At 55.0% G+C, this 24319-nt stretch overlaps 1 protein-coding gene across 3 annotated transcripts in view; it reads left to right on the top strand.

Annotated features, from left to right (window-relative positions):
- The first annotated feature begins 288 nt into the window (after nt 1-288).
- The window catches only part of LRP1 (LDL receptor related protein 1), a 79596-nt gene continuing 55565 nt past the window's right edge, over nt 289-24319 (top strand). For 2 of the 3 annotated variants that reach the window (XM_082421666.1, XM_082421664.1), the window contains exons 1-6: nt 289-847; nt 9089-9211; nt 11734-11871; nt 13950-14069; nt 15363-15491; nt 15612-15875. In XM_082421666.1, coding sequence (XP_082277792.1) covers nt 781-847; nt 9089-9211; nt 11734-11871; nt 13950-14069; nt 15363-15491; nt 15612-15875 — 841 coding nt within the window. In that variant the 5' untranslated portion in view covers nt 289-780. The remainder of the gene's footprint in view (nt 848-9088; nt 9212-11733; nt 11872-13949; nt 14070-15362; nt 15492-15611; nt 15876-24319) is intronic. The other variant, XM_082421665.1, reaches the window with a different exon arrangement.

The following is a 24319-nucleotide window of genomic DNA, read 5'->3' as shown; positions in this document are numbered from 1 at the left end:
CCTTCAGCTCCCGAGCGCAAGGGAGAAAGGCCCAGTCACGGGAATGGGCGCTCCAGGCCCAAAATCAGCCAGCGGGACCCCGGGAACCCCCCGCTCTCGGACCGGTAGCCAGAGATCCAAATCTGGTCGCCGCTCTGACTCCCCCTCCCCAGGGCAGCGCGCCAAATCGGCGCATGCGCACTCACAAGATTGCCGCGTAGCTCTTTCTCCCCCCTCCTTTTTTCTTTCCCCGCCCCTTCTCTCCCTCCCTCCTCTCCCGGTCCCCTCCCTCTCCCCCCCCCTCAGCCCGCCCCGCGGCACCTCAGTCCGGGGAACAGTGGTGCGAGCTCCAGGCCCGTGCACTGAGGAGGCGGAAACGAGGGGAGACCCCATAGCTCCATCAGGCCCCTTCCGAAGGCTCCCCCACCCGGTCCACGCCCCCCACTCCCCCACCCCGCCTCCTCCCAATTGTGCATTTTTGCAGCCGGAGGCGGCTCGGAGATGGGGCTGTGAGCTTCGCCCGGGAGGGGGAAAAAGAGGAACGAAGAGAAAAGCCGGGGGTGAAGGGTTTGGATTTGGGGGCAGAGGGTGCACCCCCGTCTGCAGGCCCTCCCCACGGGGCTCCGAACTCTACCTCTTCACCCAGACCCCTGGTGAGCTTTGCTGAAGGATAGGATAAGAATAGAGGAGGAGAAGGGAGGAAGGAGGAAAAAGGGGACCCCCCAATTGGGGGGGGGGCGGCGACGGCGAAAAGTAACAGGACCAGAGGGCAGGGGGCTGCTGCTTGCATCAGCCCACACCATGCTGACCCCGCCGCTGCTGCTGCTGCTGCCCCTGCTCTCAGCTCTGGTCGCGGCCGCTGTCGATGGTGAGTGAGATTCCGCGGCCCCCTTGGACCCCTGGGGACACCCACTCCCCAGCCCCCACTCCTGCGTTCGGATGGGAAAGGGAGACGCGGGAGGGGGTGCCTTTTGTTATCCCAGCCCAGCTGACACAGCAGCGGCCTGACTGGGGGTGGGGATGGGGGTCCAATTTGGAGGATAGGGGCCCCAGGCAAATGATGCTTCTGGGACCCCCCCAGCCCAAACAAAGACCAGAGGCCTGGGAAGGGAGAGGAGGGATCCCCCTTTTTCTGATTCTGGCATCTAGAGGCCTTCTTTTCCTATCTCTGGTGGGGGAGGGCCTCCGCCTCCCCTACATCCTCCACCCCCCCACAACACATCTGAATTGTAAAGGAATCCGGATTTGCTGTTTACTGGCTGCAAAAGGGGGCGGGGGTCCTTTTGCAGTGGCCTCTGCATCTGGAAGGGGAGCCGGGTCAGGGGTGCCCCGCTGGGCAGAGGGCAGGCAGGACAGGGGGGATGGCTGTGGTGGGGAGAGAGAGGGCCACGGGAGGGCCCCCTGCTTGGGTGTGGAATCTGGGCCCTTGGAGACCGGGCTTGAAGGCCTGGGTCCAGGATCCAGCGGGCTGCCAGCCTGGGTTCCGAAATGAGCACTTCCCCCTCTCAGGGCCTCTGTCAGTAGCCTGGAAAGGGCTGTGTTGGGGGCTGTAGCGGGTGGGGGAAGGCGAAGCTATATGACTTTGAATTTTCCTTCTTAATTCCTGGGAGCTTTGAGATGAAAAACGTTAGATGTCATCATTGGGGAAGGGGACTGTAGAATGGCCTGGAATGCTGAGGTGGGAGGGTGGAGGAAGGCTGCTTTCTCCCTGACTTCTGGTCTGATCACAGTTTGTACTGGAAGGAGAGTTGGAGGCTGGATGGGGTTATGGCTATGCCCCCACCCCCTAATTCCCTGCTCCCTTGGTAGATGTGTATATTTCTCTCCACCATTTCCCCTCCTCCCCTCATACGCACACACTTTGTATACTGCAGTTAGGTTTGGGCTAGAACTGTGTCCTTTTGGAGAAATGGGGTGCCCTCTTGCCTTTCTTTAATGTCAGCTATTTTCCCTCTTACTTGTGAGTCACTGGTTCAAGTCTTGCTCAAGCTCTGAGCTGGGGTCATGGGGTTGGGCTGGGCTGGGCCCCTGATTTGGAAGGGGTGGGATCTCATCCCTTCCCGTCATTTTAGTCCTCTCATCCAGGGAAAAATCTGGACCCAATACCATCATGCACCCCTCCTCCATCTTCTAAATTTTGCCAGACTGTGATTGGGAAAGTTTTTCTCTGAAACCAGACTATCTCTCTCTCTCTCTCTTCCCCTCCCCACAACTTGCTTCAGTGGGAGGAGGGAGGTTAGGGGGTCAGGAAGTAGCTGTGCCCAGAAAGACAATATATTCAGTAGCTCTCAATTATGCCGTCTTGGGGACTCTGTCTGCCTAACCCCCACCCCACATCAATTATCTGCCCAAAAGGAGGAAAGAGGCTGTGCCCTGAATACCCTTCAGACTAGCCCTTGCCCATGACTTCTTCAGTTATGCATGTTGTTTCCTCTTGTTCTCAGCCCTGTGAAGTGAGAGGGGAAACTGAGGCAGAAAGATTTGGGTACAGCGGCTTCTGGGAGGGATAGAAAAAAATTTTAAGAGAGAGTGACCCATCAAGAGCCCCACGATGGGAGGTGGATGGAGTTAGGCAGAGGGAAAAGGAGGTCTCTGTGGAGAGCAGAAAAGGTCCCCAGCCTGGTCAGGAATGGCCCCAGGGAGCTTCACCCCCAGGGTTCCAGAGCGGTTCTGTCTGCCACACCAAGTTGGTGGGTGGTGAGTGGAAGAGGGAGACTGGATGTGTTTTCCTTAATGGTCTCCCACGCTTTTGTAAGTTTCCACCCAGTCCACAGCTGTAACCCCAGCTCAAACCAAACTCTATCCAAAGTCCTGGAGAGAGGACCCCTCCCCAAACACACATACTGTTCTCACCTTAAGAATGGGAATAGTGAATCATCAGCTCTACCCCATTCTGTGGGGTGGGAAGGGGAAACTGCACAGACCTGTAGGGCCAATGTTGTCTAGGACAGCCTCGGGATTCCTCTATTCCCACCCCTGCCCTCATGTCTCAGGCCCACAGACACGGAACTTTCTCCTTCATTTTCTGGAGAAGGACACGTCCTGGCTCCAGCTTACCTGACTCAATGTCTAACCTTCCTTTCTGCTGCTATCACAGACCTTGCTGCTTTCCCTCCAGGGAGCAGCCCTAGGGTCCTTCTCCACCATTTCTGCCTTCCCTGCTATGCCTGAACCCAATTCCCAGGGTCCCCTTCTCTTTGGGAAGCAATGTCACTCCCTGCTAGTAGATAGAATTGAGTATACTTGCTACCTGGGAGGATGGAGAAACAGATGGAATGGGGAATGGGAAGAGGAGTTATTGAGGTTCCTGCTGAGATTAGGAACATTTTGTAGTGGAGAGGGCTGGCTGCCTTCCTCTCTCCTACCCATCTCCACGTACCCCCTCGAGCTAGTGTATTACCATTTATCAGACAAACTGGACAGTTAAGTGAGTTATGAGGCTGAGTTGTTTGCCTTCTGGCTCTTTGAGAGATGGTTCCAAACTCCTTTCTCCCCTGGTCAGACTCAGATCTTGGACATCTCCCCTCACCCTCATCTGTCAAACCAGGGATGTGTAGGACATTGATTTGGGGATGGAGGGATATTTTGATGTTTGAGGCTGCTTCTCAAGACTTCCTTTTCTCCTAATCTTGCTCCCCCTTCCTCCATTTTCTCTATATTTTTTTGCCCCCAACCACTCCCCATCACTGGGCCTCTTAAGGATGTCAGCAGGGGCCCTGGCCAGAGCCAGATCCTGTCCAAATCCCCGGAACTTTACAAAACTCCTTCCTTACCTTTGGGAAGCCCTTCCTTACCAAGTCTAACTTTCTTTCCTCTTGCTGTGGTCTCAGCCTTTGCATATCAAAACCCCAAGCCTAAGGCTTATTCCCCTCAGTAGTTTCCTGTCAGGGCACCACCCCCTCCCTCCCCAACCCTCTATGAACTCTCCAGCATTCAAGTCCTCCAGCTCTGGATGGGGGCTTCTTGCCCTTTGGGAATCTGAGTGCAGTTGAGTGGGACCATGCAAGCTGTCCCTGACCTGGTGGAGCTGGGTGCTGGGTGTGGGTGTTTGCAGAACCTAGACCCATGCCCCTGTGTTCGGTCCCAGATTTCAGCCTGGTTAGCAGGATCCTGCATTGTTTGGAGAAGGAAGCAGTTGGCTCCGGATTGCTTCCGGTGCGGTGGCCCCAGGCCCCAGTGTAAAACCTCCCTGGGAAAGTGGTGAGGGACAGGGAAGGGAGGTATTTATCCCTCTTGCACCCCCAGGGAAGATGAGAATCTCCTGGAGGCCTTGGCTTCCCTGTTGAAGAGCTTCAGTCTTCCTTCCTCCCACCCTCCCAATTCCGTGGGAGGCAGCGGCCCCTATTCTGAGTCTCCCTTGGGTCAGGCACTGCTAGGGCAGGGACTCTCTTTGTCCAAGTCAAGGTATAGGCTTCCCCACCCTGAGTCTCAGGGATGTTATTCTCCGGGTTCATCCCAAGACAACTGTGTCATTGTCTTGGCAACCTCTCGGCTGAGACCCCTTCCCTGGTTTTTGCCTCTGTCTGTCTATCATTGGTGTGTGCTCTCTTGGCCTCAAACAACCTCTGTCTCTCATCCTCTCATCTCTCTTATCTCATCCTTCTCTCATCCTTTGTGGCATTCTCTGTCTTGTCTCTCTCAGTCTCTGTCTCTTGCTTTGTCTCTGTCTGTCTCCATCCACCTCCATCCAGGCCTCTTGGTATCTTGAAAACTACCTGGGAGCAGAAGTCTCTCCTGGGCTTTCCCACGTGCTCGCCATTTTGGAGTTATTCTTCCCCTCCCAGGCCAAGCTTGGAATATCCAGTTCGGCAGTGAAAGTTCTCCCTCCACTTTCCTCCAAGTTCCTCTCTCTTCTTCCCCCTCCACTAATTTTGGAGAGAATGTTTCTGGAAGAAGGGAACTTGATACCCTTTGTGGGTTGAGTAAGAGAGGGAGTGCAGATAATTCAGAAAGGAGGAGGGAGGTTAGACTTCTGGCAGAACTTCCTCATGACCTGAGAACTGGAGAAAGGTGTGAGGAATGGGTCAGGAGCTTAGAGCTTTTACTTCTGCAGCGCATAAGCTGTGTGTGTGTTGGGGGGTAGGTGGGAAGGGCTTCTAAAGGCCTGGTGAGAGATATGCTGACCTCTGGAGACATTCGAAGGGTCTGATTTTACTTGTGGGGAAAGGAAAAGATGGTGGGGAGGTCAGGCTAATGTCCTGCTGAGTCAATATTGACTCAGGATGGAGGGGGAGACCCTTCCCCTCCCCCAGCAGCCCAAGCCATCCTGTCTGTCTGTCCAGGCCGCAAAGCAGAGGCCCAGACTCAGGAATGACAAAAATGTGTCTGAGCCTCGCTGAGCTGCGGGAAGGAGCCACCGGGTAACACCCAAAATACATAAAATTCAGTGAAAAGCTCTTGGTTAGGGTCTGGGAGGCCCCTGCTGTCCCACCCCCATATGTCTGAAAGTTTAGATTCCTGCAGGCTCTGCCCCCCACCCCCTGGCCACCCCCTGGCTCCTCTGTTCCCTTAGATATATCACGTGGCTCCTTTCAGAAAACATCCCCTGATACACAGCCTATCTCTCCCTCTGCTGTGTCAGCTCTTGAAAAGGGTCTCAGGGGTCTTTTTCACGCTTACCCTGTCTCGGGTCTCCTGGGTCTTTAGGAAATCTCACCACCTCTCTTCCTCTCCATCTCTGCTCCCAAGGGGATCAACGGATGGGTCCCCTCCTCTGGAGAAGACTCCCTCAGGGCTGTACTTCCCAGTCACCCTCTCTACTCTGGTCAGGCCCTCTCACCGCCCTTCCCCACCCTGCCCCCAAGGTCCCAGAATGGGACAGGACGACAGCCAAGGCTCAAGCAGGGCAGCGGGGTCCGTGTTGTGTCTGGATGCACACCCAACCCTACACCTCCCGTTCTGGCTCCATCTTGGTGGCCCTGGGGGCCATGGCTGGGCTGGGTGCCTGGGTTTGAGGGGGGGCAGGGGTGTTGGCCAGAGTTAGCATGGCGGTCACATTCATCTCCGGGCAAAGCTGAGAACAGACGGCCCCTGTGTCCTGGCGTTCTCTCTGCAACCTCACTCGCTCTCCCTCCGTAGTCCTCTCCTCCTTCTTCTCCCTCCTCTCTTCCCTCTTCTGTCCCGTTCTTGTCCCTTTCCCTCTTCTCCACCCTCTCCCCTCCTCTCTGAGGAGCCCTGAAGGCCACTGCCACCTCCTATAATCCCTGTCCCCACTCCGAGCCCCAGAGGACCCTGCCATTTCCCTTCTTCATCCTTCTTCATGTGGCTCCATCATCGTGGCCAGTGAGGAACCGCCGGTTCAGTCACTAATTGCTCTGTACCTCAGTTCCCTCATCTGTATGATGGGGATTGCAACAGTACCCACGTCACAGGGTTTGAGGATCTAAATGAGTTAATGTGTACAAAGTGTTTCAGCTCAGTGGCTGACACAGAGTGACCATGTTGAAAAATGTTAGCTCATATCCTTAGAAAGCCCCAAGTCTCATGAGGGGCGGGAGGCAGGGGAGGCCTCTAGTTGCTCCTGAACTTAAGGCCACGTTGTTCCCTCATCTAAGGCCACAGAGGTGGGTTTCCTGGGTGCTGGCATCAGATGCGGAAGGCGCAGCTGAGGGCAGTGGGGTTGGCTGCTGGCCCTAAGCAGATGACAAGTTTCCTACCCCACCGCACTGCAGCTCCCTCTGCCTCCAAGTGAGGCTTCCCTTGGCTGTGTAGACTGCCCCAAAGTAGGTTATTTGTTTCTTTCCTCCCCTCTTCCCCCTGAAGGAAATCAAAGACAGGCCTCAGCCTTCACACTTGAGATTCCTAGGGCTTTCTCCACCATCCCTGATGGAAAGGAAGTTCTTTCACATCTCTCGAGACCCTTGTGCTGCCCTGACCTGTGGGAGACGTGCACCTCCAGTCCCCCTGCCCCGGCCCAAAGGGATGCTGCTGTGGGACAGGGGCCCTGAGCGCTCCTCTTCCTTTCACTCCCCATCCCCCGCTCCCTTCCCTCTGCAAGAGCACATCTGGTTTGTGAATCTCTCTCATTCCAGCTTTCGGAGTTTGCCAGCTGCTGTTTCCTCTGTCGAGTTCAGGCCAAAAATGGGGGTGGGGGACAGCGGGGGGACAAAGTGAGGGCCAAAGGAGGAGGGGATCGTGGCTGGGACTCGGAATGGAGGGGAGATTGGAGTGACCAACCGGTGACCTCAGGCCTGGGCTGTGAGTTCTACCCTGGGGAGGAGAGGGGGCGTGGACTAAGAGTCCAGGTGGAGGCAGGGGTGGCATGGGGGCCTTTCTGGGCTCCAAACAGCCCATCTGCCTCTGAGTCCCATTCCAGCCCCCTCTACCCGCCCCCCGACCAGCCAGTCTCGGCTGGCCAGGGGAAGAGGACCGTTCTCCGGCATGCTAACTAGGCTGGCGGGCTGTTTCCCCGGGAAGACCTCACAGCTGGCCCAGTGGGGCAATGAACTCAGCATTATCCACCTCCTCAAGGGGCCTTTATTCCCTGCTCAGGGTGGGGGGGAGGGGAGGGGGACTCCGGGGCCGGGGGCCTAGCCAGGCCATCCTTGATGTGTTTCCTGAACTCGGCTCTCATCCTGGCCAGGGGCCTGAGTGCAGTCCCCTCTGCCAGAGGTGGGGGTTAGGGAGGGAGGACGTCTTCTCAGTGTGGCTCCCCTCAGACTCCATCCCTCCCTGCTCAGAGCCCTGACATACTTTCCTTCTGCTCCGTCCCAGCCCCGAGCTCACTCTGCCCTGCTGTCTTCCCAGGATGCTGTGGCTCCTGAGGGGCCATCTCGCCCCTCCCTGGCACCCCAGTGCCTAGCGCAGTGCCTGGCACAGAGCTGGTTTCCAGTGCACGACAGCCGAAGAGAAATGGGATTGCCAGAGACCAAGGAAGAGGCGATGAAGGGCTGGGAGACTGGTTGGGGGTGAAGGAGGGGGGTACTTTTCTTCCATAGAGGGCATGGTGACGGGATTGGGAGGAACAACTCCTGAGAACCTCTCAGTGAGAATGGGGAGACTGGTGTGCACTGGTTGGTTAAAAGCTTAGAGTCAGCTCAACTGGTATGAGTCCTGATTTTGTCACTTGCCTGCTGTGTGAACCCACCTTCTTTGAGGCTTGGTTTCCTCATCTAGGAAATGGTGGTATTAGTAGTACCTACTTTGTCATATTGTGGAGAGGATTAAATGAGATGATACATGGAAAGAACTAGTGTACCACATTTCCTGGCACATACTGAGGTAACAGTGAGAGTTAGTGTTACCATCTTTAATTCATCCTCGGAGAATGAGGTAAGAGAATGGGGCAGGAGCAGAGGGAAGCTGGTGGGGGTGAAGGGTTAGGGCAAAGAGGTCCCGGATATAGGACCTTAACAGGTCGGCTGGGCTGAAACCAGCTTCTACAGGTCACCCCAGCCATCCCCCTGCCTCAGCTCTCCAGCTCTGTCATCCTGAGCAATCTTAGGTGCTTCTTACCTCTGGGGGCATCTGCTGAAAGTCTAACCAGCAAGGGAGGCTGTGTCTTTAGAGAATGCAGGTGGAGGCAGTGCTCCTCTGCTGATGCCATCTCCAAGCCACCACTGTGCCAAGGGCACCCCAGACACACATCCCATCTGGGGACCTGGTGGTCAGGAGTTGGAGATGGGCAGGATGATGGGTCCCAGGGACCAAAAGTGTCCCAGAGGGCGAAGGAGCAGAGAGGTTAGAAAAGACCAGCTCTGGACCTCTGGTGAGATAGGGAGGAAGATAAAGAGAAAACACGTCAATGGCCTAAATGCCCCATCACTCTCAGTCAGCAAAGTGGGGTTGCTGGTGTCTGACCAGAGTAACAGAGAACAGCAAGGGTTTTGACCCTGAGGACTGGGGGAGGGCACACTGAACAGGCAGTCTTCGGGACTGAGTGGGGGGCAATTAAATGTGCTCCCTGCATCCTTCCCCTCCCACCGTCGCAGGTACGCAGTTTTCCAGGAGTGAACCCCAGCCACGTGCCCCAACACATGGACTGTGGGTCAGAGTCTGGGCCACATGGAGACTGATGCTGGGGGAGGAGGAGGAGCCCTAGAGGGCTTTAAGGCCATAGAGTTGGCCTCCATCCCTCATTCACACCCCTGTTCTCTTCCCTTGCCCCCAGTCCCTAAGACTTGCAGCCCCAAGCAGTTTGCCTGCAGAGACCAGATCACCTGTATCTCAAAGGGCTGGCGCTGTGATGGTGAGAGGGACTGCCCCGATGGATCTGATGAGGCTCCCGAGATTTGTAAGTGCCTTTTCTGGATCCCTCCCCCACACCACCGATTTATGCCTTTTCCTTTTGGCCCAGGCAGTTTGGGATGAGGACAGTTGAGCTCTAGCCTGGTGTGGACCTTGCTCTATGATTGTTTGTACATGACACAGCTAAAACTGTCCTCTCCCCCTCTTCAAAGAGCCCGGCATGGTGCTTGGTGTGCTCAGAAATGAGCTCCCTCAGCTGCTATACTCCCAAGCCAGCCAGAGATTGTGTTCTCTGGGCTGACAGCTTTGCTGGAAGGAGAGGGCCCAGGCTCCCCTCCTTTCTGGCTCATCCCTCTTCTTCCCACCTCTGAACCTCCTGATCCTTAATGAGTGCCCCCAGGTCTTGCTGGGTCCCCTTCCTGTCCTCAGGCTCCCAGGCCAAAGGCCACTGGCTCTTGCTCAGTCTCTGTACCAGAAGCCCCACCCCTGCACATTTCCCGCCCTCCCCCTCTCCCCCTGCCCTCCGTAAGTGGTGTAATCAGAGGCAGCTGTTTAAACTGGGAGAAAGGTCCCCACCCAGGCTTTACCCTGCCAGTGGGGGGGAGTGGAGGACTTTCTGGCGGGACCCTAGAGTCCTGGGCAGCTGGCAGAGTCTCTCCCCTGCTGGGCTAATCTGGGCTGGGGTCTAGGGAACCCTGCATTCCTAGGTCTGTCTCCGTTCTCTCTCTGGCTTTATCCTGTCCCAGCCCCATCTCCACACCCTCACCCATAATTATTAGGGGTAATTTTAGGGCCAGAAAGGGAGCCACCAGTTCTCTCTGCCTCACCCCCATACCCTGCCCTGGAGGTGTGGGAGCCAGGGATATTCTGCAAGTGTTTGTATGGGGGGGTGGCTCAGCCTGGAGCATCTTCTTGTCTGATGCCGTCTTTATGCCCCACATTTCTGACCCCAATGCTTGGCGTTAGGGATAAAGAAAGCCATGCGGAAGGTCCGGATCTGGCTCTTTTTATCCATCCTCCCTTTAATTTGATGTAAACCCCACCTTATACACATCCCCACACTGTCCCCACTCATGCACACTCCTGGACCCGTCACACCCACACTCAGCCCCTCCCGGGCACTGACTCACTCCCCTCCACCCTCCCCGACATACACAGACAGAGGCAGATGCTGGCACAGACACGCTCTCACAGCAACGCAGAGTCAACACTCTGAAATGGGGATGCAGAGACACAACCTGCACTCAGACAGATGCTCCCAGACACTCACACACAAACCCAGACTCGCTCCCAAAAGGACATGGAAATGCACATACTGAGGCCAGAAGCACCAGCACACGTGGAGATTCACAGATTCACCCTCACTCCACACCATTCTGCTCCACGGTACACACCTCCCTCACCTGTGCACGCGGACTCCTACCAGGCACAGGCGGACAGGTGCACTCACATACAGACACTCTCTCACACCTTGTCCAGGCTTGGGAGCCAATGGGCAGTGGTCTGTCTACCAGCCCACAGGTTCAGCCAGCGCCCTAGGTCACCTGGCCTCCTTAGAATCCCCTCAGGAGCTCTACCCTGCCCTCCCCCCAGCCTATCTTCTTGGGCAACAAAGGAAGTACCAAGACATCATCAGTGGGCCACAGCCTTTGACCATTTCCAAAGCCTTGCATCAGGCAAGCTGCTCTGGGGCTGGGGGTCTATAACAGTGCATCCAATAGAAATATAATGCAAACCATGTACACAATTTCGAAATTTTCTAGTTGCCACATTCAAAAAGGTAAAAATAATCAGGTGAAATTAATTTCAATTTTATTTTACCCAGTGTATCCAAACTATTATCATTTCAGTATATTATTTGTTTAAAAGTATTAATGAGATCTTTTGCATTCTTTTTTGTGGCTGTGGTATTAAGTCTTCAAAAGCCAGTGTGCATTTTATTTTATTTATTCATTCATTTGTTTGTTTGTTTTCGGCCATGCCATGTGGCTTGCGGGATGTTAGTTCCCTGACCAGGGATTGAATCCAGGGCCACGGTAGTGAAAGCACCGAGCCCTAACCACTTGGCCACCAGGGAACTCCCATTGTTTTTTGTTTGTTTTTGCCAGTGTGCATTTTATCCTTACAGTTGGAACTAGTCACATTTCAAGTGCTCAGTAGCCACGTATGATGCTGCATATTGAGAAGTGCAGTTCTAGAAGACTTGGTCCAGCTCTCAGCCCCAGGCTCTGTGACCTGGGGAGCTATGGGAAGGAGGTGTACTTTGTCTCCTGAGTGTAGAATGTGAGGCATTGGGGTCCACAGCATGGGGCATTTGGGGAGTGGACTCTTTGCTAAAACCTAGTTCTCCCCTCCACCTGGCGGCTCCCAGGTGTGTAGCTGCTATTGGGAATGGCAGAGGAGAGCTCGAGGTTGAAGAGTCTATCCAGGCCCTAGGCCTCCTGAGATCTAAAAAGTGCAGGTGCCTGAAACCCCAGTCCCAGTTCCCCACTCCCTCCCCCAGTGAACAACTAGGCAGACAGCCTCTGTAGCCAGCAAAGTCATGCTGGCCTTTCCATCTGCCCCCAGGTCCACAGAGTAAGACCCAGCGATGTCAGCCGAACGAACACAATTGCCTGGGCACCGAGCTGTGTATTCTCATGTCCCGCCTCTGCAACGGGGTCCAGGACTGCACAGATGGGTCGGACGAGGGGCCCCACTGCCGAGGTAAGGGCTCTTCCACCTCTCCTGTCCCAGGTGGATGCAGTGAGTTCTCAGGTGGGCACCTGACAGGTTTGGAGGCCTGCCATCCAAGGACTGTCCTTGCACCTTTGGGGAGGATGAGGCCTTGTCCTGCTCCCCGGGCACTTCTCTGTGTGTTCTTGGACATGTCACTACATGTCACTCTCCAGTCCCCAGTTTCCCACCTGTGAAATGAGAGCTTTATACTAGATCAGCGTTTTTGTACTTTTTATTTTTGTAAATAGCGGGGTCTTTTCTTCAAATGGTTTCTTACATGAGTATGAACAGAGAAGAGCAGATGCTGTGATTGAAGCTGGGGTGGGGGGGTTCTGGAGCTTTGTCCCCCTGCCTCCCCTGCCAGGGCCCCCTAGGGCGTCCCCTGGGAAGTGCAGATCTTTGAGGCTCTCTGAAGTTGCTTGATGGGAAAGTCACCCAGGCTGAAGAGGGAACTGTAGGATGATAGGTCAGACTTCCTTCCCTGACCTGCAGGCAGCTCAGGTCACCAGCTCTGCAGTTCTTCCCCTGGAGGTCCCCATGACCCAGGGAGAGTCTGGATCTCACGTGAGCAATGGGAGAGATTCTTTGGGGGCAGGGGGGACAGGCAGGGCCTCAGGCCTGTGAGTCAGGGAATGGGGACTTCTCCTACTGCCCTCAAGGTCTGGGCCTGGAGCAGAAGGCTTTGTGAGGCCCTAGGCAAGCCCCTGGGTGTGGGGCAATCTTCCCTGGGGGGGTGGGGACCGTGTCCTGTGCCTGTAACGCGTGTCAGAAAACATCTGCCTGTGGGAAGAGACACATCTGGATCCTGTTCACTGAGGGCAGGGAGTGTGGAGCAAGGGAGTTTGTGGAAGATTTTTATCCTTTCCTTTGGTTGATTCTGCATGTTTTCGTCTGAAGCTCCTGGAATGGGATGCAGAGTGTGGGCCTAGGGGCTGACTTCAATTACCACGCACGTCCCATCTTATCGGATGGCGCGTGTTCAAGTTTGCTTGCTTTTGTATACCTGGTCAGTATCAAAAAACAACCAAGAACCTCAAAAACCTAGGGTTTGAACTTCCTTCTCTGATATTACAGAAGTTGGACCTCATCATCCTCCCACCCCATATCCAGAAGAGAAACTCTTTTCCAGATTTTCCAGAACAAACACTATTTCCCCCCTGTGTTGGGGGAGGCTGGACAGGGCAGCACATTCGGGCTCTCGGGCAGAGATGGGGAGGAGAGGGAATAACCGGGGCCTGGTCCCCGATCCCAGCTCCTCCTGGCAGGCTTAGTGCCTCTAAACGTCTTAGCATCTCAGGCAGTGCTCTCTCCTAGGTGGGAGGCGGGGAGCAGGGGTGTGAGGCAGCTGGACAAAGGGGTCTTTGTGGCCAGGCCGCCTGGCCCCATGCAAGGCCATTAATTGGGTCGCTGGTCTGGGGGGGCAGCTGCTCTCCCACCTCTTCCCCCTCCTGTCTCATTCCCTTCTGTCTCCCCTGTGGAAGTGGGTCAGTGGCAGGAGGAAGATTAGAGAAGGATCCCACGGGAGCCAGTTTTGCTCCTCCTCCTCCTATCCTCTACCTGGACCTTGGGCCTTCTCTCTGAGGCCTCTAGAGCTCAAGGGATGGGTTGCAGGGGTGCTTCTAGACAAGAGCTGGGGTGCTGCACAGAAAGACTCGATTCCATGCCAGCTCTTCACCCTCAGCCCCAAAGCCAACATTGCAGTCCTCGGGCAGTGCAGGCAAGAGGTATGTGAAGGGGATGAGAATCACTGTCCCCACTTCCCATTGACCCCAACAAACTACCAGAACCCCTCTCCATGCGGACAGAGGGAGTCCAGCGCAGCCAGAGCAGGGAGATGTGGGTTCTAAATCATAATTGGCTGTGTGACCTTGGACCTGCCTTATACCCACCCTTGGTCTCAGTTTCCTCACTGGCACTATATTTTTTAGAGTCGATGCTTCGTAAGCCCCTTCATCTCTGACACTGCAGGCAGCAGAAGTGGTTTCTGAAGGGTTGGGGGAAGGTTGCAGTCTGGGTACAGCTGCCGGGTCTGGAGGCCTGAGTACGTGTCGCCTGCTCCCACACAGAACAGCGAGGACAGTGCTCTCATCTGGGCTGCCAGCACCACTGTGTCCCTACACTCAGCGGGCCCACCTGCTACTGCAACAACAGCTTTCAACTTCAGGCAGACGGCAGGACCTGCAAAGGTAAGTGTGCCGCCCGCGCGTGCTGGGGGTGAGGGGTAGTGGGCCGCGCAAGACAGGAGGCGGGGTGACAGGCCTTAGAGCCTCAGGGCATGACTGTGGGCCCTAACCACTTGCTTCCACCAGACTTCTTAAAAGTCATCTTAAAAATTATATAAGTCAGGGACTTCCCTGATGGTCCAGTGGTTAAGACTCCACGCTTCCAGTGCAGGGGGCGTGCATTCGATCCCTGGTCAGGGAACTGAGATCCCACATGCCGCGCAGCGCAGCCAAAAAAAAAAAAAAAAAAAAAATTATATAGGTCATATGTGAGTTTTCTTGTAAAAAAAAAAAAAAATTAAAGCATTATAGATAAAACCAAAGTCCCCTTTGACAAATCCTCTTCAGTTCTGGTCCCTTTCCCATCTCTCTGGAGGTCAACTCTGTTACCAGTTTGCTACTTCTCTGTCCAGGCCTTTTTCTGTCCATGTATACATGTACTCATGGAGAATCTAATTGAAAGTACTGTTTATGTGCATGTGATTTTTTTTTTTACATAAATATCATACTGTACATATTTTTTTTCAATTTTTTCACCCAGTATGTTCTAGAGATTTTTCCATGTTTATATGTAGAGATCTACCTCATTCTTTTAAAAACCACTGTGATGTATGACTATTACCACAGTTTACTTGGCCATCTCCCTTTTGACGCGTAAGATGTTCCCAGTTTCTTCTGTTACACACAATGCAAACTTTTCTGTTTTAAATTTACCTCCCTGGGGTCTTTGCACAAATGCCACCTTCTCAGTGAGGCCATCCCTACTGCCCTAAAATCCCACCCCCAGCGCCTGCATTCTCTGTCCCCTTTCTCTGCTTAATATTTTTCCATAGCACCAGCCACTTTCCATTGCACTAGCTCCTCTAACATGCCATTTACCTTTTTGTCTTATTATCGTAGTAACAGTATTTCATTTATTATCATAATTTAAGTTTTATGAGGGCATCAATTTGAATCTGTTTTATTCACTGATGTATCCCCTTAGCCTAGAACAGTACCTGGCACATAGTAGGTACTCAAGAAATCTTTTCTGAACGAATGGATAATATGCACGTGTGTGGATATTTCTCCAGGGTAGATTCCAAGTCTGGACTCTCTAGGTGATAAAGTTTCCACATTTCTTATTGTAAGAGATTCTGCCAAACTGTCCTCCGAAGTAGCCATAGGGAGGGACACATCCCTGGTGGTGTCTGAGGGCACTCCCTTCCCTGCCCTTGGCACGCCGGAAATGACCACGCTCTCGCCTTTTCCCGGCAGACTTTGACGAGTGCTCGGTTTATGGCACCTGCAGCCAGCTGTGCACCAACACAGATGGTTCCTTCACGTGTGGCTGTGTGGAAGGGTACCTGCTGCAGCCAGACAACCGCTCCTGCAAGGCCAAGAACGGTAGGTGGGGTCACCCGTGGCCATACAGCTGGGCGCCCTCAGTGTTGTTCCCTGATGGGGAGTGGCCGGAGAGGTCCCAGGGCCACTTGCTGCATTGACCCTTCTCTCCTCCATCTACAGAGCCGGTAGACCGGCCCCCTGTGCTGCTGATTGCCAACTCACAGAACATCCTGGCTACCTACCTGAGTGGGGCCCAGGTCTCTACCATCACACCCACTAGCACACGGCAGACCACAGCCATGGACTTCAGCTACGCCAACGAGACGGTGTGCTGGGTGCACGTTGGGGACAGTGCCGCCCAGACACAGCTCAAGTGTGCCCGCATGCCGGGCCTGAAGGGCTTCGTGGATGAGCACACCATCAACATCTCCCTCAGCCTGCACCGTGAGTCACCTGCTCCAGCTTGGAGGGCAGGGAAGGGCAGGGGAGATGGGCAAGACACAGCCTGTCTGGGACAGAGTCAGAGGGATATTCGGGATGACCCCTGTCTGGGGCAGGAGCCTAAACAAAAGCCCCTGACGGAGGCCGAGGCAGGGGGTTGCACATGATGACACTTGTTTGGAGCCGGGGCAGAGTTACGGCTGTGCTTCCTCCCCTCTCTCTGAGCTGAGTCTCTGATGGCTCCTGCATTTCTGGCTCAGGGCAGAGAAGGACCTCCCAGGAGAAGTGCCCGATGGGGGCAATAACTGGTCAACCTCCGGGGACCAGGGGCTGTCCCTTTTCAGAGAGAGGAGTGTTGATTAGTCCACAGAGGGGCTTTCCCACACAGCGAGAGCCAGAGCAAGGGAAAGAAGAGGCCTGGAGCCAGAGGAGCCTTGCTAAGTTGTGGCTGAGGGCAAAGGAGCCGTGGCCAGGCTGGGTCCATCTCCTCTTCCATCATTTCTCTTGGGGGCATCTCCAGAATGGACTCGCTGCTGCAGCATGGCTGTAGGGGTCCTGAGGCTGTTTCTAGGGGGCTTTGTGGCAGGAATGAGCCCAGAGGAGGAGTCGTGAGCGCTGGGGCCATGTGAGTGTTCTCAGATATCCTGGATGTTCCCCTTCGGGGCTCCCTCCCAGGCCATACTTCGCTGTCTCAGAGGTGGAAGATGGGCTGTCACTGGGGTGGGGCCAGGGCATAGATCCACTGCCTGGAGCCGTCCTGCTCATCTCAGATGCTGCTACATAAACAAACAAAACATCTGGCATCATCACATTTCCAGGAAATGCACCACAGGGCTGAGGGGGGAGGTCTGGCCTATGGTTGATCTCACCACCCCCCGGGAGAGAGGGTAACTTGATCTGTGACCTTGAGTAAACCAGAACTCTGTCTCTGCTTTGATTTCCTAATCTGCATAATGGGTTTGAGCTTGTCTGGCGAGATCAGATAAATTGCAGAGAAAGCCAGAAGTAACTAGAGGCCAGTGCACACAAGGTTTAGGATGGTAAACCTGGGTCCTGTCTAGAAGATCTTGAAGTTCCTTCTCTGGGTCCCCATGTGATGATCCCCACAGAAGACCAAAATCCCAGGAGGACACAAGGGCTTAGTTTTTGAGGAAGCAGGGGTTCCTCCAAGAGCCCTCACCCTCTTGCAGCCTCATTGTGTGGTCCACACCTCAGCTGCAGCCCTTCCACAGCATCCCAATAGCTGTTGGTGACCAAGGCTCACCTGTGATAGACCTGTCCTCCTTGGAGTGCTGGGCTGGGGGCTGCTACGCCTGGTTGGCTGAGCTCTTGAGGGGTGGGCAGTCGTGGTAGGTAGGGTAGTATTAGGGTGAGACCCCATGAGACCGCTGCCCTCTCCCTGTTCCTTGTCGACGGTCCCACCCAACAGGCCTGTCTGGGCAAACAGCTCCAGCAGTTCCCTCCCTGGCCCTGCCTCAGGGCAGCCAATGGGCTGATGAGCTTGTGGGTAGGTGGCTGGCGGGGGTGCCCTGATGGGAACCTTTTTTGCTCTGGCCTGGCCCCTCTCCTGCCTTCCTCCCCAGGAGAAGCAGGAAATAACCTCAGGTGGGTACCCCTCCCTTGGCAAACAGAGCCTTGCCTTCAAAGTTTGCTAGATTCGTTGGGCCCCTCTGGGGCAGAGTCCAGGAGGCCAGAAGAGACCGGAAGTTTCTGGGGAGAAATGCTGCTGGGGCAAATGAATGGGTTCCTCTTGCCCCAACCTCTGTCCCTTCCTCCTGCCCTACCCCCACCCCATGCCCCATGCCGCCTGAATGTCTGGCTGTCACCCTGAGGATGGTTGTTTTGCTCTCATCCCACAAACTAATAATGGGCCCTGAGCTGAGGATGTCGGAAGTGTCTCTCCCCAGCACTCTCCCCCCGCCCCCAGTTCATCCCCCTTCCCAGGAGAGGCTGATGGCCTGCCCTGGTGTGCAGCGTGGCTGGTCCCAGGCACTCACCTGTGCAGTGGGTTGCCGGCCTGTAATTAGCTCCCCCAGGGGCAGGAAGAAGAAAGGCTGCTGCTTTCTCCTGCTTTCTCTCTGCCCCCTGGGGGAGCCCTCCCTGCAGTCATGCCATTCTCTGCTGACCGTGACCTCCGTGGGACCCCTGGCCTGAGCCCCAAGCAGGGGGGAGGAGTCTGACAAGGGTGAGGTGCTGGAGCCCAGAGCCCAGAGGCTGAGAAGCCCGCCTGCTGGTGTGGGAAGAAGGGGGAGCCTGCCCTGGAGAAAACTCTGGAAACAGAAATAGAATAGAAAGAAGGAAGGAGGCCAGGAAGTGAGCCTGTTTCACATGGGTCCTCGGGCGTTTGTGAGCCAGGCCTGCTCAGTCCTGAGCCCTCGGAGGGCCCCTCCCAGGCCCCACAGTGGTTGGTGCGGCTTCATGACTGGCTCTGTGGAATAGGCTTAGGGCCGAGGTCCGGCCTTTTCCTGTCTGAGCCCAGCTCCTTCCCTCTGTTTCTACTCAAGAGTGGGGAGAGACCCACTGACCGCATCCTCACTCGTTCTGACAGATGTGTGTGCGTGTGTGTGCGTGCGTGCCTGCGTGTGTGTGTGTGTGTTTTCATCCCTTAACAGGCTGGGCTGCCAGCCCTTCCTCCCCCAACCTGTGTCTTGCATTGGCCTGGGTTGGGGGGTGGGTCTTAGGAATCAGTCCTCATCTCTTCTCCTCCCTCCTGGGATGTAATTCCACGGTCCATCCTCCCCTCTGCCGCTGCCCCAGCAGGACGGGGAGGTCTCTGAGGACTCTGATCCCATGACTAGAGAACACGATGGGGTGAGCCAGGAGACCCTCAGGGAAGACCGTGGCCCACCCCTCAGGGTTTACTACTGCCTTTCCCAAAGCAGGAATGCCTTGATTTTTAGGTCGTGTATGGACTTGCATTTTTTATTGTTATAGTTATGTTTTTATGTAATACCCATTAGGAAACTCCTACAACTAGCATATCAAATCTATGATTTCATAGATTGTTTAGGATGCAGCAAAATAAGAAAAGTGAGTTGATGTAAAGAAATGGTAGGTAAATGGTAGAGCAAGCTGTGCATAAACATGGCAAGCATTTTGAAAGTGACAGACAAAAGACTGAAGTTCTGGAAACCAAGGCCAAGAGGAGTTGACAGGCCTGGCCTGCCCACCCTACCCCCCACCTCTGACCACCCTCTCAAGGAACCTCAGGCCCTGTCCCGTCCCCTGCAGGGCCGCCCCTGGGCAGGACTGGAGGTCAAGTCTGCTTGACCCCAGCCCAGCCCAGCCCTACATTGTCTAGGCTTCACTCCTCTGACTTGTCTTCCCTGAACTTTGAGGATGTTTCTACTGTAGAAAGAACGAGCACAGACTGCAGGAGCGGGGCCCTGGGAAGATGTGTGTGTGGTGAGGGGAGGTTCTGAGGTTGCAAATAGAGGCCTTGAAGGACATAAGGTTTGCTGAAGTCACTTCGTTTGGGGCTGTGTATGAGGGAATGCTCTGGAGGGGTCCTCGGGGGTCCTAGGGTTTCCTCCCTGTACCATGCTGCATGGGGAAGGAGGAGATTGGAGGGGAGGCCCAGAAAAGGCCTCCTAGGCTGCAGGCTGCAAGGTTGCGAAATGGGTCCCCAAGTCCAGCTGGCCAGCTTCACTTTTCCCTCCCTCTCGTGTGTGTGTGTGTGTGTGTGTGTGTGTGTGTGTGTGTGTGTGTGTGTGTTTAAAATCACAACAGGAAATAGGGCAGTGATTTGTCTAGAGAAGGGGCAGAGAAAGAGAGAGTATCTCCTCTGAGTCTGATGAACTGGCCTCCCCACTGGAAGGGGAGCCGTGCTCCCACTGAGCTGGGCACCCAAGGCCCTCTCAGCCCCCACCCCAGCCTACAGAACATTTCCAGTGTCACAGATGAAAACTGGCCACCTGCTTCTTTGGCCTTTCCACCCATTGGGTGTCAGAATATTGGGGGGCTCTCGCCAGCCTACTCTTGGCCTTGGGCCCCCCGCATACTGGTGCTTTTGCTTCCCATTCCCATTCCGAGTTTCCTAATCATTTAATGGCCCTTCTCTCCTCTTCCTGGCCAGGCCAGCCCTGTGTCTCCCGGCACAGCTCCAGCCCAGTCCTCTCCTCCCCCGCTGTCTCCTTGAAGTTGCCTCTCCACCCAGCCTGCTCCCAACAACCCCCTCCCTGTTTTCAAGCCAAAGGAAGTAACTTAAGCAAGAGAGATGTGTTTTAGAGCCCAGCAAGAATTTCTCAATAGTGGGAAGACCCTTGTTCTGATTCTGAATCAGAGTTGCAGAGTCCAAGCATCTCATCCCCGGGACCCAGGACTGAGAGCCTGTGTGGACCTGGGCCAGTCAGGGGAGGGGAGCGGGGCTAGAAGTACAAGCGGGGCAGGAAGGGAGCCCAGGGACAGAGCTGACCCAGTGTGGCTGATCCCCGGACCTGCTGGTGGAACAAGAAGAGCTGAAATCAGGACCCAGCAGGAAACAGGAGTGTGAGGACATGCCATTTAGCAAAACTTCTGCCAGGCCTGCCCCGTGGTCTCCTCCCTACCTGCAAAGGCCCCGGGTTCCCGAGCATCTCCCCCAGCCCTTGGGTGAGATCCCAGAGTGGCTCTGACAAGCAAGAACGTTGCCTGGCAGACGTCTTGTCCCACTGTCTTAGGCATCCTCAGGCCAGAAAAGGAGGATCCTGGCAGTAGAAGGGAAGGAAAAAATTAAGTCCCAGCTCTAGGACAACAGAGTGAGCACTCAGCATTCACCAAATATTTGTTGAATGAATCAGTACGTGTGTGTCAGGCGCTGGGGACAAAAATGAAAGACCTGCCCTGCCCTTACAATATTTGTAATCAGGTAAGCAGGCTGTGATAAAAGGGGCTTATGGAAGCCTGCAATACAGAAATTTTCCTTCTGGGGGCCTGAACTGTCTTGAAGAATAAATAGTAGGTGTCAGCCCCAAACTGCCCACCTGGAGGGCCTACCTTCAGTCAGGAGGCCACAGGGCTGTGGCTGGAGGTACAGATGGAAAAGGTAAGGAAGGATGGGGTTGAGGTGAGGGAGGATCATGCAATGGTATGAACAACAGCTCCCATTTGTGGAGCGTTTTTCATGTGCCAGGCCCCGTGCTAAGTGCTGTTAATGCACCATCCCATCCCAGATCAGCAGACTGAGACTCAGAGACATCAAGTGACTTGCCCATAGTTCCACAGTTGGAAGGTGACAGAACTAGGATTCACACCCAGGCTATCAGTGTCTGGAGGCTGTCTGGGCCCAGGGCAGAGCAGAGTGATGGGAGAGGCAGGGATGTTTCCTGGAATAAGGGCAAGAACTCAGTGTGTTCACTGGGGATGTGGTTAAGGTAGAAATGGGATTTTCCTTCCTCGTCCAGAGACCTGGTACCCTATTCTGCAATCTTTAGGTGTGTGGATGTGTTGGGGGATATTTCCTCAAGGCATAGAGACTCTCCTCCTTCCCCAGAATTATTTTAGGAAGAGTGACTAGAATCCTGCAGCTGAAGTTAGGGTCTTCTTAGGAATGGGCTGGGGGCTGTTGTTTTTGGAAAAGCAGCCACCGTTTAGGGAGACACCTCTTGAGTGATGTGAAGGATGGCAACGTCGAGGAAAGCTGGAGTGGTGGCGAGTGCCGAGTGCTGAGCATCAGGGTTGGGGCACAGGGAGGGCTCAGCAGTTACAAACACACAGCCCAGGTCTATTCTGGGGCCTGGAACTGAAAGTCCTTTGTGATATCGAAGACAGGCTGTGGTCTATCCTCTGTCTCATTACGCTCCCAGCTTCCTAGCCTCCTTCTCTACCCTGGGATCCCTACCCCTCAGCCTCCAGACCAGCCCCACACTCCTCCCATCACCACACAACATCCCTCCCCTTGGGTTTACAGGATTCTCCTGTCTTCAGGATCTGGGGCCTTTGGCCAGAGAGCCCTTGTGGAGGGTGCTGTGAGGTGGATCAGTCCAGAGAAGGCTGGGCCACGAGGGGCCAGCTGCCCTCTGGGCGTGTGGAGACAGAATGTCAGGTCCTCCAGGCCGAAGCCCAGGACTCCAGTTGCCCCCTCCATGCCCCGGGACAGGGGGCAGTGGCCCAGACACTGCCTGCGGGGAGCCCGGGAGGGAAGGTGCCCTCTCCCAATTTGAGCCCGTCTCACTACACTTGGAATGGGAAGAGTGGCCAAGCTTGTGTGTGTGCGTGTGAGTGTGTGCATGTGTGTGAGTGTATGTGGTGGGGTGGGCAGAGGAGTCTGGACTTTAGAAGAGAGGAAGATAATGTGGTGGAGGGGTTGGATAACAAAGGATTTTTGCTTGCAACTAATAGTCTCCAGCTGCAAAAATACCAAAGGGGAGCCCAGGCCGGGCTGGGGACTCCAGTTCTTGCCAACTCCTCACCGGCCTGCTGAGTGGGGCCCTGTCTGGCCTTTGGGAGGTGGAAGAGGAGACGAGCCAAGGGTAAATACCTGAGAGCCGGACGATCCCTCTGCCTTCCTTTCCAGGCCAGGAGGGAGGCTCGAAGGTCGGCCATCCTGAGGCTGGAGGGGAGGATGTGGAACTGCATCTGGGATGGGGGGAGCATCAGATCCCTTCAGGTTTCTTCCTCCTCCCCTCTTGCCGAGGGAAGGGTGGATGGGAGAGCAGGGGAAGGGTGTTGCCAGCCTTGGAGCTGGGCAGTGACTCAGGGAAGCCTCAGGAAGTTGGAGAGAAGGACGCAGCTGCCCCAGCTGGTGCTGGGAAAACAGCTTTGAATGATGAGGTTCGTCTACATGCCAGCATCCCCCAGACCCCCACCGTGCCCACCAAGTAAAGGGCACACAGCCCTGTTTGCCTTTCACCCACCCTGCTGGCTGCCTGGGACTGCGGCAGGGTCCACCCACCCCCGCCCCCCTGGCCCCAGCTTGGGACCTTGGTTTCCTCTGGACGCGGTCCAGCAGCGTTCATTTTCATCTGTTTTCTCTGTGGTCACAGTGTGGGGTAGTTTGCTCGCCTAACCCCTGCACTGGGCCCTCTTCCTACCCGGCCTGGGACCCAGGCGCCCAGGCTGCTCTGCCCCCTATCTTTGACCTTGTCAGTAGGGGACAGTACTGGGGCTCAGAGGAGAGAGTTGCTGGGTTTAGGGACACATCAGCAGTCACAGGGGTAACACCTCACCCCTGTGACCTCTTTCTCTAGTCATCTTGGGGTGGGGTTCAACAGGGGGGACCTGAAGAGGAAACTAGTTTGGTGAGAGTCTCAGATTGGCTCTTTCCCTTCCTCCCTCAGCCTAAGTCCTGTGACTGTGAGTCAGTGTCAGGGCCTGGCCAAGTTCCTTGGGAGCCGCGTTCCTGTTCCCTTTGCCCCCCACCCCTACCCACTGTTAGGAAACAGCCCCTGAATCCCTGTGAGGGAGGGGGGAGGATTAGGGAGGGCTGAGCAGAAAGCCTAGTCATTATACCTGTAGCTGTGTAGGGATTGAATAATCCTTACCAGGTTGAGTGTGGCTAGTGGGGATTTCAGTAAAAAATAAATAAATAAATAAAAAAGTTTCAGCCAAAGACAGGTGGTCCAAAGATTCCTTTTTACCTGCTGAGGAAATTGGTGGAAGTGGAGTGCAAGGCAGGGGTCCCAGGGAGTCGTTGTCTTGGAAACTTCCCAGCTTGCAAGAGGTATCACCTCTGATAGCAGTAGTTGGAGGGGGCAGTGGGTGGATGGGAGCCAGTGGGTCCTGGAGAGAAGGAGCTGCACTGCCCCCCGGGAGGCCAGCAGGGGTCCCGTCCCCAGACTTCCTGCCTCCTAGACTTCCTGCTGCCCTTGCCCCACCCCTGATCTCTTAGGCCCTTTTTGCCATAGACTGAGCATGGGCACCTGGTCTCCATCCTCTTCCCCCACTCCCACCCTTCTGAAGCTCCCCCTCTTTCTGAGCCATGCCTCAGTTTACCTTCAGAGTCCTTTGATGGCTCTCCTCCTCTGCACTCTCTCCTCCAGCCCTATATCTTATTCCCTGCTCCTTCCCACCCTCCTGAGGACTGGAAGAAATTGAGAAATAGGGACATTGAAGAAACAGGGGAATGGGAGTGAGTACAGGAAGTTTGGCCCATGCCACTGGTTCCAATCTTTTGCCACCATGGACCTTCCCTTTTCCATCTCTGTGGACCCCATATTTGGACATTCTCTTCTCTCAGATTGGATTTATTGATGGATGCCCTGCTTTTCCATTTTTAAAAGTCATGCAGCACGTACGGCTTCCAGTCAGTGCTCCTGGCTAGTGTGATATAACTCGACGTACCATACAAAGATGATGAAAGTCCAGCCAAAAGCAGAGATGTGTGATGTTTTCTTAGCCTGAGTGCTCTTATCTCAAGTAAAAGCAGATTTTAAAAATTCTGGAATGAGCTAGTAGACCTATCCTCACTGCCTTTTGGAACCCCAAGAAGATGGTCCCATTCAAGCAGGGGCTAGAGTTGGGAAACCTGT

The sequence above is a fragment of the Balaenoptera physalus genome (assembly GCF_965194825.1).
Source record: "Balaenoptera physalus genome assembly, chromosome: 13".
Taxonomy (NCBI): Eukaryota; Metazoa; Chordata; class Mammalia; order Artiodactyla; family Balaenopteridae; genus Balaenoptera; species Balaenoptera physalus.
Note: the sequence above shows the minus strand (reverse complement) of the source record. Positions and strands in the feature narration are given on the sequence as shown.